This window comes from Heterodontus francisci, chromosome 1 (genome assembly GCF_036365525.1).
Source record: "Heterodontus francisci isolate sHetFra1 chromosome 1, sHetFra1.hap1, whole genome shotgun sequence".
NCBI classification, from domain to species: Eukaryota; Metazoa; Chordata; class Chondrichthyes; order Heterodontiformes; family Heterodontidae; genus Heterodontus; species Heterodontus francisci.
Window position 1 is genome coordinate 35,817,176 of NC_090371.1, and position 18,022 is coordinate 35,835,197.

The following is an 18,022-nucleotide window of genomic DNA, read 5'->3' on the forward strand; positions in this document are numbered from 1 at the left end:
AGCCTCACAGCTCCAGCGACCCGGGTTCGATTCCGGGTACTGCCTCTGTGGAGTTTGCATGTTCTCTCTGTGTCTGCGTGGGTTTCCTCCGGGTGCTCCGGTTTCCTCCCACAGCCAAAAGACTTGCAGGTTGATAGGTAAATTGTCCATTATAAATTGCTCCTAGTATAGGTAGGTGGTAGGGAAATATAGGGACAGGTGAGGATGTGGTGGGAATATGGGATTAGTGTAGGATTAGTATAAATGGGTGGTTAATGGTCGGCACAGACTCGGTGGGCCGAAGGGCCTGTTTCAGTGCTGTATCTCTAAATCAAATCAAATAAATTTTTTTAAAAACTCCAGATCATTGTTGACTCCTTCTCTGAAGCATATGAGAAAATGGGTCTTTCACTAAACATTCGGAAAATGAAGGTCCTCTTCCAACCAGCTCCCACAGCACAATATATTCCCCTGTCAATCAAGATCAACAGCGAGATCCCGGGAAATGTGGACCATTTTACATACCTTTGAAGCCTCCTCTCGGCGAATGCAGACATAGACGATGAGGTCCATCATCAGCCTTCGGCCGACTGAGAAGGACTTGAGGATCAGGATCTCAAACCCAAGACTAAGATCATGTTTTACTGGGCAGCAGCATCCCTGCGCTCCTACATGCTTCAGAAACTTGGACAACCTACAGCAGGCACCTTGAAGCACTGGAGAAATACCACCAGAGGTGCCTCCGCAAGATCCTCCAAATCCGGTGGCAAGAAAGGCAGTCAAGAGCAGTGTCCTCTTCCAAGCCAACCTGTCCAGCAGCGGGTCACTAATCACTCAAAGCCAGCTCCACTGGGCGGGACATCTCATTCACATGCCTGACACCAGACTCCCAAGCAACTGTTTGGCTCAGAACTTGGCCATGGCAGGAGACCCCTAGCAGGACATCGAAAATGCTTTAGAGGTATCCACAAAGCATCCCTGAAGAGATCAAACATCCATGTTGACGCGTGGGAGTCCGTGGCTCGTGACCGTCCTGGATGGAGAATTTCATTCAGGAAGGTATCGTACACCTCGAGGTACTTCGTCGGGAACATGCAGAGGCGAAGTCAAGGTGTCGGAGAGAGTGCACAACCTTCAAGCTACTCACCTTTCTTTTTTATTCTTTTATGGGATGTGGATGTCGCTTGCAAATCCAGCATTTATTGCCCATCCCCAATTGCCTGTGACACCTGAGCGGCTTGCCAGGCCATTTCGGAGGGCAGTTAAGAGTCTGTGGGTTTGGAGTCACATGTCGGCCAGACCGGGTAAGGACGGCAGATTTCCGTCCCTAAAGGACATTGGTGAACCGGATGGGTTTTTATGACAATCGCTGACAATTTCATGGCACCATTAATGAGACTAGCTTTCTTAATTAATTGAATTTAATTCCACCAACTGCTGTAGTGAGATTTGAACCCATGTCTACAGGGCATTAGCCTATTGGATTACTAGTTCAGCGACGTTAGTACTTCACCACCGTCTTCCTTGACCCTTCAAGAACCACCTGCCCCTCATGTGGCAGAGTCTGCAGATCACGCATTAGATTCATCAGCCAACTCAGAACCCATCAAACCAGAGTGGAAGCCAGTCATCCTCGATGCCGAGGGACTGCCTAAGAAGAAGACCATTTAACACAAGGTGCACTTATCATAAAGCAATGGAGAAGACAGAACATCGAACAGTACAGCACAGTACAGGCCCTTCGGCCCACGATGTTGTGCCGAACCTTTAACCTACTCTAAGATCAAACTAACTACCTACCCTTCATTCTACTATTATCCATGTACCTATCCAAGAGTCGCTTAAATGCCGCTAATGTATCTGCTTCTACTACTACCGCTGGCAGTGCATTCCACGCACCCACCACTCTCTGTGTAAAGAACCTACCTCTGACATCTCCCCGAAACCTTCCTCCAATCACCTTAAAATTATTCCCCCTGGTGATAGCCCTTTCCACCCTGGGAAAAAGTCTCTGGCTATCCACTCTATCTATGCCTCTCATCATCTTGTACCCCTCTATCAAGTCACCTCTCATCCTTCTTCGCTCCAATGAGAAAAGCCCCAGCTCCCTCAATCTTTCTTCGTAGGACATGCCCTCCAGTCCAGGCATCATCCTGGTAAATCTCCTCTGCACCCTCTCTAAAGCTTCCACATCCTTCCTACAATGAGGCGACCAGAACTGAACACAATATTCCAAGTGTGGTCGAACCAGGGCCTTATAGAGCTGCAGCATAACCTCGCGGCTCTTAAACTCAATCCCCCTGTTAATGAAAGCCAACACACCATATGCCTTCTTAACAACCCTATCAACTTGGGTGGCAACTTTGAGCGATCTATGGACATGGACCCCAAGATCCCTCTGTTCCTGCACACTACCAAGAATCCTGTCTTTAAGCCTGTATTTCACATTCAAATTCGACCTTCCAAAATGAATCACTTCACACTTTTCCAGGTTGAACTCCATCTGCCACTTCTCAGCCCAGCTCTGCATCCTGTCAATGTCCCGTTGCAACCTACAACAGCCTTCCACACTATCCACAACTCCAGCAACCTTCGTGTCATAGGCAAACCTGCTAACCCAGCCTTCCACTTCCTCATCTAAGACATTTATAAAAATCACAAAGAGGAGAGGTCCCAGAACAGATCCCTGCGGAACACCACTGGTCACCGAGCTCCAGGCTGAATACTTTCCATCTACTACCATCCTCTGTCTTCTATGGGCCAGCCAATTCTGTATCCAGACAGCCAACTTTCCCTGTATCCCATGCCTCCTTACTTTCTGAATGAGCCTACCATGGGGAACCTTATCAAACGCCTTGCTAAAATCCACATACACCACATCCACTGCTCTTACTTCATCAATGTGTTTTGTCACATCGTCAAATAATTCAATAAGGCTTGTGAGGCATGACCTGCCCCTCACAAAGCCATGCTGACTGTCTCTAATCAAACTACGCTTTTCCAAATAATCATAAATCCTGTCTCTCAGAATCCTCTCCAATAATCTGCCCTCTACCGATGTAAGACTGACTGGTCTATAATTCCCAGGGTTATCCCTATTCCCTTTCTTGAACAAGGGAACAACATTTGCCACCCTCCAATCATCCGGCACTACTCCAGTGGACAGTGAAGACGCAAAGATCATCGCCAAAGGCGCAGCAATCTCTTCCCTCGCCTACCGTAATATCCTTGGGTATATCCCGTCTGGCCCCGGGGACTTATCTGTCCTCATATCATTCAAAATTTCCAGCACATCCTCCCTCTTAACCTCAACCTGTTCGAGCATATCAGCCTGTTCCACGCTGTCCTCACAAACAACCAGGTCCCTCTCACTAGTGAATACTGAAGCAAAGTATTCATTTAGGACCTCCCCTACCTCCTCCGACTCCAGGCACAAGTTCCCTCCACTATCCCTGATCGGCCCTACCCTCAATCTGGCCATCCTCTTGTTCCTCACATAAGTATAGAACGCCTTGGGATTTTCCTTAATCCTACCCGCCAAGACTTTTTCATGTCCCCTTCTAGCTCTCCTAAGTCCATTCTTCAGTTCCTTCCTGGCTACCTTGTAACCCTCTAGAGCCCTGTCTGATCCTTGCTTCCTCAACCTTAAGTAAGCTTCCTTCTTCCTCTTGACTAGCTGTTCCACATCTCTTGTCATCCAAGGTTCCTTCACCCTACCATCCCTTCCCTGCCTCATCGGGACAAACCTATCCAGTAGTCGCAGCAAGTGCTCCCTAAACAACCTCCACATTTCTGTCGTGCATTTCCCTGAGAACATCTGTTCCCAATTTATGCTCCCCATTTCCTGCCTAATAGCATTGTAATTCCCCCTCCCCCAATTAAATATTTTCCCATCCCGTCTGCTCCTGTCCCTCTCCATGACTATAGTAAAGGTCAGGGAGTTGTGATCACTATCACCGAAATGCTCTCCCACCGATAGATCTGCCACCTGGCCTGGTTCGTTGCCAAGCACCAAATCCAATATAGTCTCCCCTCTAGTCGGCCTATCTACATATTGAGTCAGGAAACCTTCCTGGACACACCTGACAAAAACTGCTCCATCCAAACTATTTGCACTAAGGAGGTTCCAATCAATATTAGGGAAGTTGAAGTCACCCATGACAACAACCCTGTTACTTCTGCACCTTTCCAAAATCTGCCTCCCAGGGGGGTCTATAGAAAACTCCCAACAAAGTGACTGCTCCTTTCCTGTTTCTGACTTCCACCCATAATGACTCAGTAGACAAACCCTCCTCGACGACCTCCCTTTCTGCAGCTGTGATACTATCCCTGATTAGCAATGCCACTCCCCCACCTCTTTTACCTCCCTCCCTATTCCTTTTGAAACATCTAAACCCCGGAACATCCAACATCCATTCTTGCCCCTGTGATATCCACGTCTCCGTAATGGCCACAACATCGTAGCTCCAAGTACTGATCCTTGCTCTAAGTTCATCACTGTTATTCCTGACACTTCCTGCGTTAAAATAGACACACTTCAACCCATCATACTGGCTGCAACTTTGCCCTGTCAACTGTCTAACCTTCCTCACAGACTCTCTGCACTCGGTATCTGCCTGTTCAACAGCTACCCCATCCACTGATCCGTAGCTCCGGTTCCCATCCCCCTGCCAAACTAGTTTAAACCCTCCACTGTAAGCCATTTAACTCCAGCTGAGAAATAAATGATGTCTACCACTGGCTCATCCAACAAATTAAATCATGTTGCATCGATTCTTAATAAAATTCTAAGAAATGTCCAAGTCAAAGCTGATAACTGCAACATACTTGCAGTGCATGGCTGTTTTTACATTCTGCATTGCACCACTGTTTTTCTCAGTCATATTAACATTTTGTAAGTATTAAGTTAGATTTTGATCACAACCAGAGTGGATTGCCTACTTGTGCATGTTTTATATACACAAATCAGATTACATTCCATTTGCATTAGACGGCTAAGTGCTCCTTGTTTTGCTCAACAAATAAGAATTCTGTATCAACAGTCACATGTGATGAAGGAAAGTTGTGAGAGAGCATCATGTGGTCTGATGGCTTAAAGTAACCATACGCAGAACCAATGGCAGAACTGCTTCTGTAAAACCAAAGGGTGTGATAAGCTAACTGCTTATTTCTAGTTTTATTCCTTTTTCCCCCATGTCTATACTAAAGGTGCTACCAGTTGCTGAGGCACAATACTGGCAGCCATTCTTCACCCCTGAGGCTAAATAGAGCATGCTAGCTGTATACTTAACTGGTACAAAGGAATGAAGCAGCATCACAGCCAAACCCAATCTTGCCAACACCCACAAAAGTTCAGTTTCCAGCTCAAATCACTGGAAATAACCCACCATAGGACTGTTCTGTCTGGGGCTGGTTTCATTCTGTTAATTGTTACTTTTAAAACTCAGGAATAGACTTCACGGGAACAAAACCTTTTGTGTAAGAATAATTCAGCAAGATGCCGATATATTGTTGTCATGGATAAAAAGTTGTAAAACAACCCTGTGCGTATTAAAGAATGCAGTGATGAGGCAAAGAATGAAATAAACATGTTAAATCATTGTTGAAGTTTCCCACTCCGTCATTTATGCTAACTTGTGAGCTACTGTACCATAATCAAGAAGTTCAGGAATCTTCCAGATAACAAAGATAAAGGCTGTAAGAATGTTTTGAGTGTGTATTTGTTTGCACAGTAAAGATGCAACTTCAAGGAATCACTCAGTTTTGCAATGCAGATTCAGATTGATAGTCCTACCAATTCTTCAGAAAGTTGTGGGTTCAAGCATTACTACAAGACTTTAACACACAATCTCTGCAGGTCTGAGGGGCTGCTGTACTATCAGAGGTTAACCAGTCATTCATCTCAACACTGTTTAGGGGTCTTGCAATTACATAGTACTTACAGCATAGAAACAAGTCACGTGGTCCAACAGGTCCTTGCTAGTGTTTATGCTCCACATAAGCCTCCTCCCATCCTTCTTCATCCAACCCCATAAACATATCCTTTATTTCTTTCTCCTTCACCTATTTATCTATCCATGAGTAAAACTGCTGCTAAGTTTTCTTGCATACTAACTGCAGCTGGACTTCAGTAATTCTTTGTGCAAAAAGCTTGAAAATATTTCTGGCAGACATGATGAGGTACTATATAAATGCAAGCCTTCCTTTTCCTAAAAGTAATACATATTCTTGTTAACCAGAAGTTTCAGGTGTTACATAGAATTATGTACGTTCTACAGCACAGTAACAGGCCATTCAGCCCAATTGGTTAATGCTGGTGTTGATGCTCACACAAGCACAATGACTGTTATATGAGAATGACTATCATAACCATTCTGTAAACACAGCATCCTTTCAATCATTATTGTCAACAGGAAGGAATGAAAACCAGCTGCCTTTTTCAATTTCCAAACCCAGGGGCAATGAATCAATCGTAGCATCCAAATAGCATCGGCTAAATCACAAAATTTTATAACACTAAAGGGAGTCATTTGGACCAGCTCTCTGCACCAGCTCTCTGAAAATGCATTAATCATACAAACATACAAATTAGGAACCGGAGTAGGTCATTCAGCCCATTGAGCCTGCTCCGCTATTCAATAAAATCATGGCTGATCTGTTTGTGTTTCAAATTCCACACTCCCATTGACCCCCGATAACCTTTGATTCCCTTGCCTAACAAGCATCTATCTACCTCCACCTTAAAAATATTCAATGACTCCGCCTCCACTACCTTCTGAGGCAGAGAGTTCCAAAGTCCCAAAAGTCTCAGAGAGAAAACATTTTTCTGCATCTCTGTTCTAAAAGGGCAACCCCTAATTTTAAAACAGCGCCCCCTAGTTCCAAACTCCCCCACAAGAGGAAACATCCTTTCCACATCCACCTTGTCAAGACCATTCAGGATCTTACATACTGCAATCAAGTCTCCCCTCACTCTTCTAAACTCTAGTGAAAATAAGCCCAGTCTGTCCAACCTTTCCTCACAAGACAACTTGCTCATTCCAGGTATCAATCTAGTAAACCTCCTCTGAACCACCTCCAACACATTTACATCCTTCCTTAAATAAGAAGATCAAAACTGCACACAGTATTCAAGAAGTGGTCTCACCAATGCCCTGTATAACTGAAGCATAACATCCTTACTTTTATTTTCAATCCCTCTTGTAATAAAGGATAGCGTTCCATTCGCCTTCTTTATTACTTTCTGTACCTGCATACTAACGTTTTGTGACTAAATGCACTAGAACACTTAGATCCCTCTGCACCTTGGAATTCTGCAGTCATTCTCCATTTAAGTAATACTCTTTATTATTTTTCTTGCCAAAGTGAACAACTTCACATTTACCTACATTATACTCCATCTGTCAGATTTTTGCCCACCCACTCAACCTATCTATAATCTGCAACCTCCTTAAGTCCCCTTCACAATACCTACTTATCTTTGTGTCATCTGCAAATTTAGCTACCATGACATCGCTCCCCTCATCTAAGTCACTGATATAAATTATGAAAAGTTGAGGCCCCAGCACAGATCCCAGCACTCGTCACATCCTGCCAATCAGAAATGGACCTATCAGAGAAGGCGGGGTGGCGCAGTGGTTAGCACTGCAGCCTCACAGCTCCAGCAACCCAGGTTCGATTCTGGGTACTGCCTGTGCGGAGTTTGCAAGTTCTCCCTGTGACCACGTGGGTTTCCGCCGGGTGCTCCGGTTTCCTCCCACAGCCAAAGACTTGCAGTTTGATAGGTAAATTGGCCATTGTAAATTGCCCCTAGTGTACGTAGTAGTAGGAGAATTGTGGGGATGTGGTAGGGGACATGGGATTAATGTAGGATTAGTATAAATGGGTGGTTGATGGTTGGCAGGGACTCGGTGGGCCGAAGGGCCTGTTTCATTGTTGTATCTCTCTATGTCTATGACCCATTTATGCATACTCTCTGTTTTCTGCTAGCCAGCCAATCTTCTATCCATACTGATATGTTACCCCCTACACCATGAGCTCCTACTTTGCGCAATAACTTTTTATGTGGCACCTAGTCAAATGCCTTCTGGAAATCCAAGTACAGTACATCAACGGGCTCCCCTTTATCCACAGCGCATGTTACTCCTTCAAAGAACTCCAATAAATTGGTTCAACACGATTTCCCTTTCACAAAACCATGCTGACGATTCCCGATTACCTTGATCTTATTTCCCTGCCTGCTTATTTTTTTCAGTGAATGATATACAGTCATAGAATCCTGCAGCTCATAAGGAGGCCATTCAGCCCATCACACCTATGCCAGCACTCTGAAAGAGCTGTCCAATGTAATCCCACATCCCAGCTTTTACCCCATAACCCTGCAAAATAATCACCTCCAAGCACATGCCCAACTGCCTTTAAAAAGTTCCTGTGGAATCTAATTTCACCACCCTTTCAGGTAGTGTGTTCCAGAAATTAACAACCCTCTGTGTGGAAAACATTTCTCCTCTTTTGCCAATTATTTCACATCCATGACCTCTAGTTACCAAGCCACTTGCCAAAGGAAATAGTTTCTCCCTATTTGCTCTAAATAAAGCCCTCATAATTTTAAATACTGACAATTCAGGGCTGCATGAATCAGTACCACACTGGAATGGCAAATTAGAATCATTTAGAATGATTACAACATAGGAGGAGGAAATTCGGCCCATCGTGTCCATGCCAGCTCTCTGCAAGATCAATTTAGCTAGTCCCAGTCCCCCATCTTTTTTCACCATAGCCCTGCAAATGTTTTCTCTTCAGATAATTATTCAATTCTCTTTTGAAAGCCACAATTGAATCTGCCTCCACCACACTCTCAGGCAGTGCATTCCAGATCCTAACCACTCGCTGCATAAAAAAGCTTTATTCATGTCACCACTGGTTCTACGAGTCAATATGGGCAGTTAGATGTAATTGATTTAACCCAAAAAATCACCTCCTGAAGTTATACAAATGTTAGTAATTCTAACAGGACTTGACAGGGTAGATGCAGGAAGGATGTTCCCGATGGTGGGGGAGTCCAGAACCAGGGGTCATAGTCTAAGGATACGGGGTAAACCTTTCAGGACTGAGATGAGGAGATATTTCTTCACCCAAAGAGTGGTGAGCCTGTGGAATTCGCTACCACAGAAAGCAGTTGAGGCCAAAACATTGTATGTTTTCAAGAAGGAGTTAGATATAGCTTTTGGGTATAAAGGGATCAAAGGGTATGGGGCGAAAGCAGGAACAGGTTACTGAGTTGGATGATCAGCCATGATCATAATGAATGGCAAAGCAGGCTCAAAAGGCCGAATGGCCTACTACTGCTCCTATTTTCTATGTTTCTATGTACATTTTTTTCCTAAAATGGTATCTCCCACCCACAGAAAAAGATCAGTGGAACAGAGAGCCAAGAGTAGAAATAATAGAGTCTGAGATGTTCCTTAGTCAACCCAGCTGAAAGCCCTTTCCAACACTGCAAGAACAGGTACTGCTCTGAGGCAGGCTCAATCTCAAGGACTGAATCCTCCATTGTGACAGCTGCTGGCAATGTTCAGCCTGTGACACTGCTGGTAAAACATAGGAATATTAGGTACAGAAGTAGGTCATTCAGCCCCTCAGATCTGTTCCGCCATTCGATTAGATCATGGCTCCGTTTTTTGCCTTCGCTCCATATTCCTTAATACCCTTACCTAACACAAATCTATCAATCTCAGTCTTGAAACCTCCAAACATCCCAGAATTCAGACTTTTGGGGGAGAGAGTTCTAAATTTCTACTACCCTTTGTGTGAAAACGTGCTTTCTGATTTTGCTCCTAAATGGGCGAGCTCTAATTTTAAGATTATGCCATCTTCTTCGTAATTTCCCCATCAGAGGAAATACTTTCTCCATATGGGCGGCACAGTGGCACAATGGTTAGCACTGCAGCCTCACAGCTCCAGGGACCCGGGTTCGATTCTGGGTACTGCCTGTGTGGAGTTTGCAAGTTCTCCCTGTGTCTGCGTGGGTTTTCTCCGGGTGCTCCGGTTTCCTCCCACAAGCCAAAAGACTTGCAGGTTGATAGGTAAATTGGCCATTATAAATTGTCACTAGTATAGGTAGGTGGTAGGGAAATATAGGGACAGGTGGGGATGTTTGGTAGGAATATGGGATCAGTGTAGGATTAGTATAAATGGGTGGTTGATGGTCGGCACAGACTCGGTGGGCCGAAGGGCCTGTTTCAGTGCTGTATCTCTAATCTAATCTAATCTAATCCACCATCCAATCCTTTTAACACTTTAAGCACCTCTATCATATCACCCTTCATTCTCCTATAGACTATGCAGCCTGTTCTCATAATTTAATCTTCAAACCCCAGGTGAATCTGCAATGAACCTCCTCCAAGACCAATATATCCTTTCTGAGGTGAAGTGCCCAAAAACTAAGCGTAGTACTCCAGATAAGGTCTAACCAAAGCTTTGTACAATTGAAGGATAACTTCCTCCCCTTTGTAATCCAGACCCTTTGAGATAAAACAATATGAATGATTTTTTTTTTGGCAAACCACCTGTGCTGGGCCACACTCTTTATCAGCTGGATCAAAAACACCATTGATGGAAGCAAGCTGGACAACCACTCACAACATGAAGGTTGTGATTAGGAATGGTGACTGGCCGAGGGAGATAACAACTCTTATTTTCATAGCGTCCCTCACAGAGAACAGTGTCTCAAATTGCTTTACAGTGGGAGTGACCAGAGGAGCAGCCGAGCATGACATAGGCAAGATTAAAAGAGTGTATAGATGGAAAGTATCGTTGAAAAGATTAATTTTTAAAAGCATTCTTTGAAGGGAGGGGGAGCGATTGCAAGGCAAAGCAGTTCTTCAAATGATACAAAAACAAAATAAATAGTCGTTTAGTAGTACAGAACTTGAGCACTGCTGAAAATAGAGACTTGTTGTCGAAGCTTTTTGTCTTGCACTCATCAGGACAATCCGCAAGAATACCAATGTAACGGAAAACAACAACTTTATACTATATGAGAAGAGAGCTCTGATTGGTAGAGGCGTTGCTATGGAGAATGCATTTCAGCAAAAACAAAATACTGCAGATGCTCGACATCTGCTGAGTATTTCCAGCATTTTCTGTTTTTAATTGTAAAATAATACTTATATTTCTATAGCACCTTACCACATTGAAAAGTCTCAAAAATATCATATTGAAATTTTGTTACAATGCCTTCACTGATCTGAAGGCAAATATGGCAGCGATTCTGCACCAGCAGCATCCACCAAACAAATGATTAGTTCACATATTGGTTGAGGGAGGAATGTTGGCCAATTCACCAAGAGAACTCGTTTTTTTTTTTGGAAAGGTACCCTGAAGTTCTTAACATTTATCTGAAATAGTTGAACTGAGCCTTGGAAGGACAGACACTTGTCCATTACCTGTACAGATGTTCGGACATCTGCCTTCCCCTCAAATCTTATCTGTTCACAGTTTTACAATCGGTATCTGCAAGGGAACACCACCAATTGCAAGTTCCCCTCCAAGTCACACACCATCCTGACTTGGAACTATATAGCCGTTCCTTCACTGCCACTGGGTCAAAACCCTGGAACTCCCTCCCTAACGGTACTGTGGGTGTACCTACACCCCAAGAACTGCAGCCGTTCAAGAAAGCAGCTCACCACCACCTTCTCAAGGGCAATTAGGGATGGGCAATAAATGCTGACCTAGCCAGCAATGCCCACATCCCATGCATGAATATAAAAAAACTCCATGGCCGTGCCTTCAGCTGCCTGGACCCTAAGCTTTGGGATTCCCTCCCTACACCTCTCCATTTCACTACCTCGCTTTCTTCCTTTCAGACACCCCTTAAAACCTACCTCTTTGATCAAGCTAATGGTCGTCTTACCTAATATCTCTTTATGTGGCTCGGTGTCGTATTTTGTTTTATAATGCTCCTGTGAAGCGCCCTGGGATATTTTATTACCTTAAAGATGTTAAAGGTGTAGCTCACCACCACTTTCTCAAGGGCAATTAGGGATGGGCAATAAATGCTGACCTGGCTAGCGATGCCAACATCCCATGAATGAATAAAAAAAAATATATATATAAATATGAGCTGTTATTGTTTGTTCATTCAAAATTTTTCCAGTGCAGACCCAGGGCACCGTAGCAATGGCAGAACGGGAAGGTGGAGTTTCACACCCACAGTCATCCATGCAGTTAGTTCCCAATCTCACTGTTGGAGGCGCTGAGACAAAAAATATAACCCATCAAGCAGAGGAGAATTTCCATTAGGATTTGATATTCATTTAGAATTCAAAAACCCAATGAGAACAAGTAAGTGAATCGAAGTCGGATGAGTGAGGCAGGTGGTCCGGAGAAAATCACTCAAACAAGCGTTTGAGAGATCATGGAGCAATTTAAAAACAAGGATGAGGATTCTGAAATCAATGACAGGCGTGACATAAAGCATGAGGGGTTGTGCACAACTTTGTGAAAAGAAGAAAGCAGACTGCAGAGTTTTGGATTCACTGGAGTTGGTGAAGGTAAATAGGAGGATGAAGAGCAGAGCATGGATACAGGTCAAGGCAGCAAAGGAACAGAGGTGGAACCAAAAGCAGGAAATGTTCTGGAGATGAAAAAGATAAAATCTTAGCAATTGATCGATGAGGTCATAGAGTCATTTACAGCACAGAATGAGGCCATTGGCCCATCAAGTCCATGCCGGCTCTCTGCAGAGCAATCCAATCAGTCCCACTCCCCCGCTCGATCCCTGTAGCCCTTCCTTCAAGTGCCCATCCAATTTCCTTTTGAAATCATTGTCTCCATTTCCATCAACCTTGTGGACAGTGAATTCCAGATCATTACTACCCACTGGGTAAAAAAGTTCTTGCTCACATTCCCCCTGCATCTCCTACCCAAAATTTTAAATCTGTGTCCCTTAGTCTTTGTACCATCAGTTAACGGGAAGAGTTTTCCCTTGTCTAACTTATCTAAGGCTGTCATAATCTTGTACAGCTCTATTAAATCGCCCCTCAATCTCCTTTACCCCAAGGAGAACAACCCCAGCTTTTCCAACCTAAACTTGTAACTAAAGTTCCCTACCCCTGGAATCATTCTGGTAAATCTCTGCACCCTCTCAAGGACCCTCACATCCTTCCGAAAGTGTAGTGACCAGAACTGGACATAATACTCCAGTTGGAGTCTAACCAGAGCTTTATAAAGGTTCTGCATAACTTCCCTAATTTTGTACTCTATGCCTGTATTTATGAAGCCCAAAGTTCCATATGCTTTACTAACCACACTCTCAATATGTCCTGCCTCCGTCAAAGATCGATGCACATGCAACCCCAGGTCCATCTGTTCCTGCACACTCTTTAGAACTGTGCCATTAAGTCCATATTTCCTCACCATATGCCTTCTGCCAAAATGCATTACCTCACACTTGTCTGTATTAAATTCTGTCTGCCACTCGTCTGCCCATTCTGCTAGTCTATCTATATCCTGTTGCAGGTGATTAATATCATCCTCACTGTTTGACACTCCTCCACATTTGATATCATTGGCAAATTTTGAAATTCTACTCTGTATTCCAAGATCCAAGTCATTTATATATAGCAAAAAATCCAGTGGTCCTAGCACTGACCCTTGAGGAACACCATTGTCTACCATCCTCCAGTCTGAAAAACAACCATTAAGATGCATTGTTTTCTGTCCTTAAGCCAATTCTTTATCCAATTGGACACTGACCCTCCTATTCCATAAGCCTCATTTTTGTTAATCAGCTTTTTATGTGGTACCTTATCAAACGCTTTCTTAAAATCCATCTAGTCAACATCCACTGTATTCCCTTCATCAACCTTCTCTGTCACTTCATCAAAAAATTAAATTAGATAAGACAGGCACGATTTGCCTTTTACAATTCTCTGCTGGCTCTCATTAATTAACTCAAACCTCTCCAAGTGCCTGCTGATTTTTTCCCTGATTATCGTTTCTAAAACAATGATGTTAAACTAACTGGCCTGCCGTTACCAGGACTGTCCTTATGCACTTTCTTGAATAAAGGTGTCACATTTGCCACTCTCCAATCCTCTGGCACTTCCCCCTTGTCTAGGGAAGATTGAAAGGTTATGGTAAGCCCTTCCGCTATCTCCACCCCCTTTTCCTTGAGCAACTTGGGATGCAAGCCATCTGGACCAGGTGACATATCCACCCTAAGCATAACCAGCCTTTCCAGTACCTTCTCCGTCTCAATTTTCATCCTTTCCTTTGCCTCTACTCTCTCCGCTTCTACTGATATTTTGTCAACATCCTTTTCATTAGTAAACGCCGATACAAAGTACTCCTTAAGTATTCTCTGCCTTGCCCTGTGCCTCTAAGCATATATTATCCTCTTTGTCCCTAATAGACCTCACTCTACCTCTTACTGCTCGCTTACTATTTACATGCCGGTAGAAGATTTTGGGGTCCCTTTTATGTTGACTGCCATTCTATTTTCATATTGTCTCTTTGCCAGTCTTATTTTCCTCTTCACCTCCACTCTAAACTTATTGTATAAGGTCTGGTTCTCACTTGAAGAATTCACCTGACTACATCATAAACCCTCTTTGGTTGTTTGTCTCTATCTCCCCTACCTTTTGGCCTTGTTGGAAATGTACCTAGCCTGTACTTGAAGCATCCCTTCCTTAATAGAACATAGAACAGTACAGCACAGTACAGGCCCTTCGGCCCACGATGTTGTGCTGACCCTTTAACCTACTCTAAGATCAAACTACCTACATACCCTTCATTCTAATAGAAAGATAACACATTGTTCCAATACAGTTTTTCCTGTCAGTCTTTGGTTCCATTTTATCCTGGCGAGATGCCTTCTCATCGCATGGAAATTCGCCCTCTTCCAATATAGCCATTCGACCTTATGTTGTTCCTTGCTTTTCTACATCACGAGTCTAAACCTGATGATACGATGATCACTCTTACCAAAGTGCTCCCCCACAGACATTTGATCCACTTGATTGACCTCATTTCCCAGCACCAGATCCTGCAATGCCTCCTTCCTAGTTGGGCTGAGAACATACTGATCAAGGAAGTTCTCCTGAACACAATACAGAAATTCCTCCCTCTCCTTTCCCTTTACTCTAAAATCAATGCAATATTTGGGTAATTAAAGTCTCCCAATTCTTGCACATCTCTGTGATTTTCCTGCAGATTTGCTCCTCTATCTCTCAATATTTGGAGGCCTATAGAATAACACTAGTAGCTCAATCATTACGTTGCTGCTTCTCAACTCTAACCAAATGGATTTTGTCCTTGCCACCTCAAGGATATCTCCTCTTTCCAACACTACAATGTCTTCCCTAAACAGTACTGCCACCCCACCTCCCCTTCTTCTTTCTCTATCTGTTGTGAACACTTTACATCCTTATATATTAAGTGCCCAGTCCTCACAATTTTTAAGCCACATTTTCGTTATTGCCGCAACATCATATTCCGATATTGCTATTTGTGTTTGTAGTTCACCAGCCTTATTCACTACACTATATGCATTTAAATACATGCATTGTAATCCTGTCTTTGCATTCCTTGTCGCCCTTCTCAGTCTGCTCCTATCTAATATGGAACTACTCCCTTTTCGATTACTATCCAACATACTCACAGCAAGATCAGTTCTGGATCAAAAAAGACCCGAGTAAAGGGTGGGCAGAGGACCTAGGGAAGTTGTTATTAATCGCACTTTGGGTCAGGATCACAACATCAGAGTCAAATGGGGGTCCTGACTCCACACCGCGTCAGGAGCAGTCACCTGGCATTGAATTGGCTAATTAGTGGCCAGAGGGCATGCTCACCATGCAATTAAGCTTGGCAGGAGGGCTTTCGAAGCTGGAGGACCAATAGATGCCCTCCAGCACAGAAGAAGCTGCGGCCTGCCGTTGCAGGTCAGGGAGAGTGTGGGCATCTCCATCTTGTGGTGCCCTCTCAGCAACTTATAATATTTTTCAATTAAAAATGGCCACAGCTGCTGGGCCAGGTAGGCGGGGAGGGCCTCAAAGTCTGCCTGGAGTGCAGGCCCTCTGGTTTGCTGCTGTGAGGCCACCTCCAGGCAGCTTGCCTGTTCATGATGTTGTGGGGGCCTGCAGGCTGACTGGAAAACCCCAGTTGGCCTTTGATAATTGGGCTTTAACCTACCTTTAATTGGCTACCCACCATTTGCGGGCAGGTAGCCTTTCTGCCCACAATCCTGCCTCCAGGAAAATGGCCCAGCCTGGGATGATGACGGCAAACCAGTACCGGCCGGCCAGCAGCACAACACTGTGCGCCCGCCCGCCTCATTTCTCACCCCCATATCGGGGTGAAAATTCAGTCTGAAATTCAGTGCAGTTGTTCACCTTGTATGAAATGCCATCTTTCAGATGAGACATTAAACCCACATCTATCTTCTCAGGTAAACATGGTGCTAATCAAAAGAGAGCAGGGGAGTTCTTCCAGTGTCTTGGCCTACATTGATCCCTCAGGATTGTGCTGCATGAAAGTTTGACTGTCACCTTCTCCTAAAACAGTGACAATATTTTTAAAGTACTTCATTAGCTTTAAAGCACTCCAGAACATCCTGAGAGGTGCTATATTAGTGCAAGTTCTTAATTTATTAACTGTTTTGTATAACTCAGCCCTGCAACATTGATGGCCTAAAGCTCACAGTCACTGGTACAATTTATTTTGCATTCTCTTCCCGGAATGGGGGAAAAGGGAAAAAAGTTTCTAAAATAACTTCAAAGAGGGAAAGGGGGAAAAAAATCAACTGGTGATTGTGTTTACAAACCTCACAAGAGGGTTGACAGAATGTCAAAGATCCTTTTAAATGGGCATTGTGTCAAATTATCTGGAAGTGTTTACCAAGTAACACTGCCTGCCCAGGGATGCACCTTTCACTCTGTATTCTCTCCTCTCCCCTCTCTCAGTCACCTGTCTTGCTCAGTTACCTGCTGTGAGGTTTCCCTGGAGACGCACCACATAAGCCACTCCATAGATCTGCGGGGAGGTGCCGTTCGGCGCCACCTGGAACCAGTTGGGATCAGCCACGGCCGTGCACAGAGCCACCACCGAGAAGCACTGAGTGACAGCGGCCGGCAGGTTGCGATTCTGCGGGACCCGCAATCTACCTTCCATTCTCCGGCGCTGCACTCAATGCTGGCTCAAGGAAGAGGAAAGAAGCACATAACAACATAAAACACTCCTCTCTCTCTCTCTCTCTCCTACTCGCCGCCTGACGTGCTCACAGCGTCGCTGTGATGACACACAAAGGACTATTAACTCTTTGGTATCTGTGGAGCAGTTACTGCTGATGGGACATGCTCCCATTCTCAAGAGGGCATGGAAGCATCTCACTGTGTGCAACTAATATTTAAAGTTAAAATAAAAGCAAAATACTGCAGATGCTGGAAATCTGAAATCCGCCCTACAGTCATTTTGAGAATTTCCAGTTTCCTGGTCCCAACCGCCTCCTCTTCACTATGGACGTCCAATCGCTCTACACCTCCATCCCCCACCAGGATGGTTTGAGGGCTCTCCGCTTCTTCCTGGAACAGAGGCCAAACCAGTCCCCATCCACCACCACCCTCCTGGCTGAACTCATTCTCACATTGAACAACTTCTCCTTCAACTCCACACACTTCCTTCAAGTAAAAGGTGTCGCTATGGCTACCCGCATGGGTCCTAGTTATGCCTGTCTTTTTGTGGGATATGTCGAGCATTCTTTGTTCCAGTCCTGCTCAGGCCCCCTCCCCCAACTTTTTCCAGTACATTGATGACTGTATCAGTGCCGTTTCCTGCTCCCACCCCGAACTGGAAAACTTTATCAACTTTGCTTCCAATTTCCACCCTTCTCTCACCTTTACATGGTCCATCTCTGACACTTCCCTTCCCTTCCTTGACTTCTCTGTCTCCATCTCTGGGGATAGGTTGTCTACTAATATCCATTATAAGCCCACCGACTCCCACAGCTACCTCAACTACACTTCTTCACACCCTACCTCCT

The 18,022-nt window shown here is 44.5% G+C and overlaps 1 protein-coding gene across 1 annotated transcript in view; it reads right to left on the minus strand.

Moving 5' to 3' along the window:
• Positions 1 to 17,268, minus strand: part of LOC137375902 (transmembrane protein 127) — a 46,847-nt gene extending 29,579 nt beyond the window's left edge. The window contains exon 1 of the mRNA XM_068043600.1: positions 16,968 to 17,268. Coding sequence (XP_067899701.1) covers positions 16,968 to 17,154 — 187 coding nt within the window. The 5' untranslated portion in view covers positions 17,155 to 17,268. The remainder of the gene's footprint in view (positions 1 to 16,967) is intronic.
• Between the last annotated feature and the right edge of the window lie 754 nt (positions 17,269 to 18,022).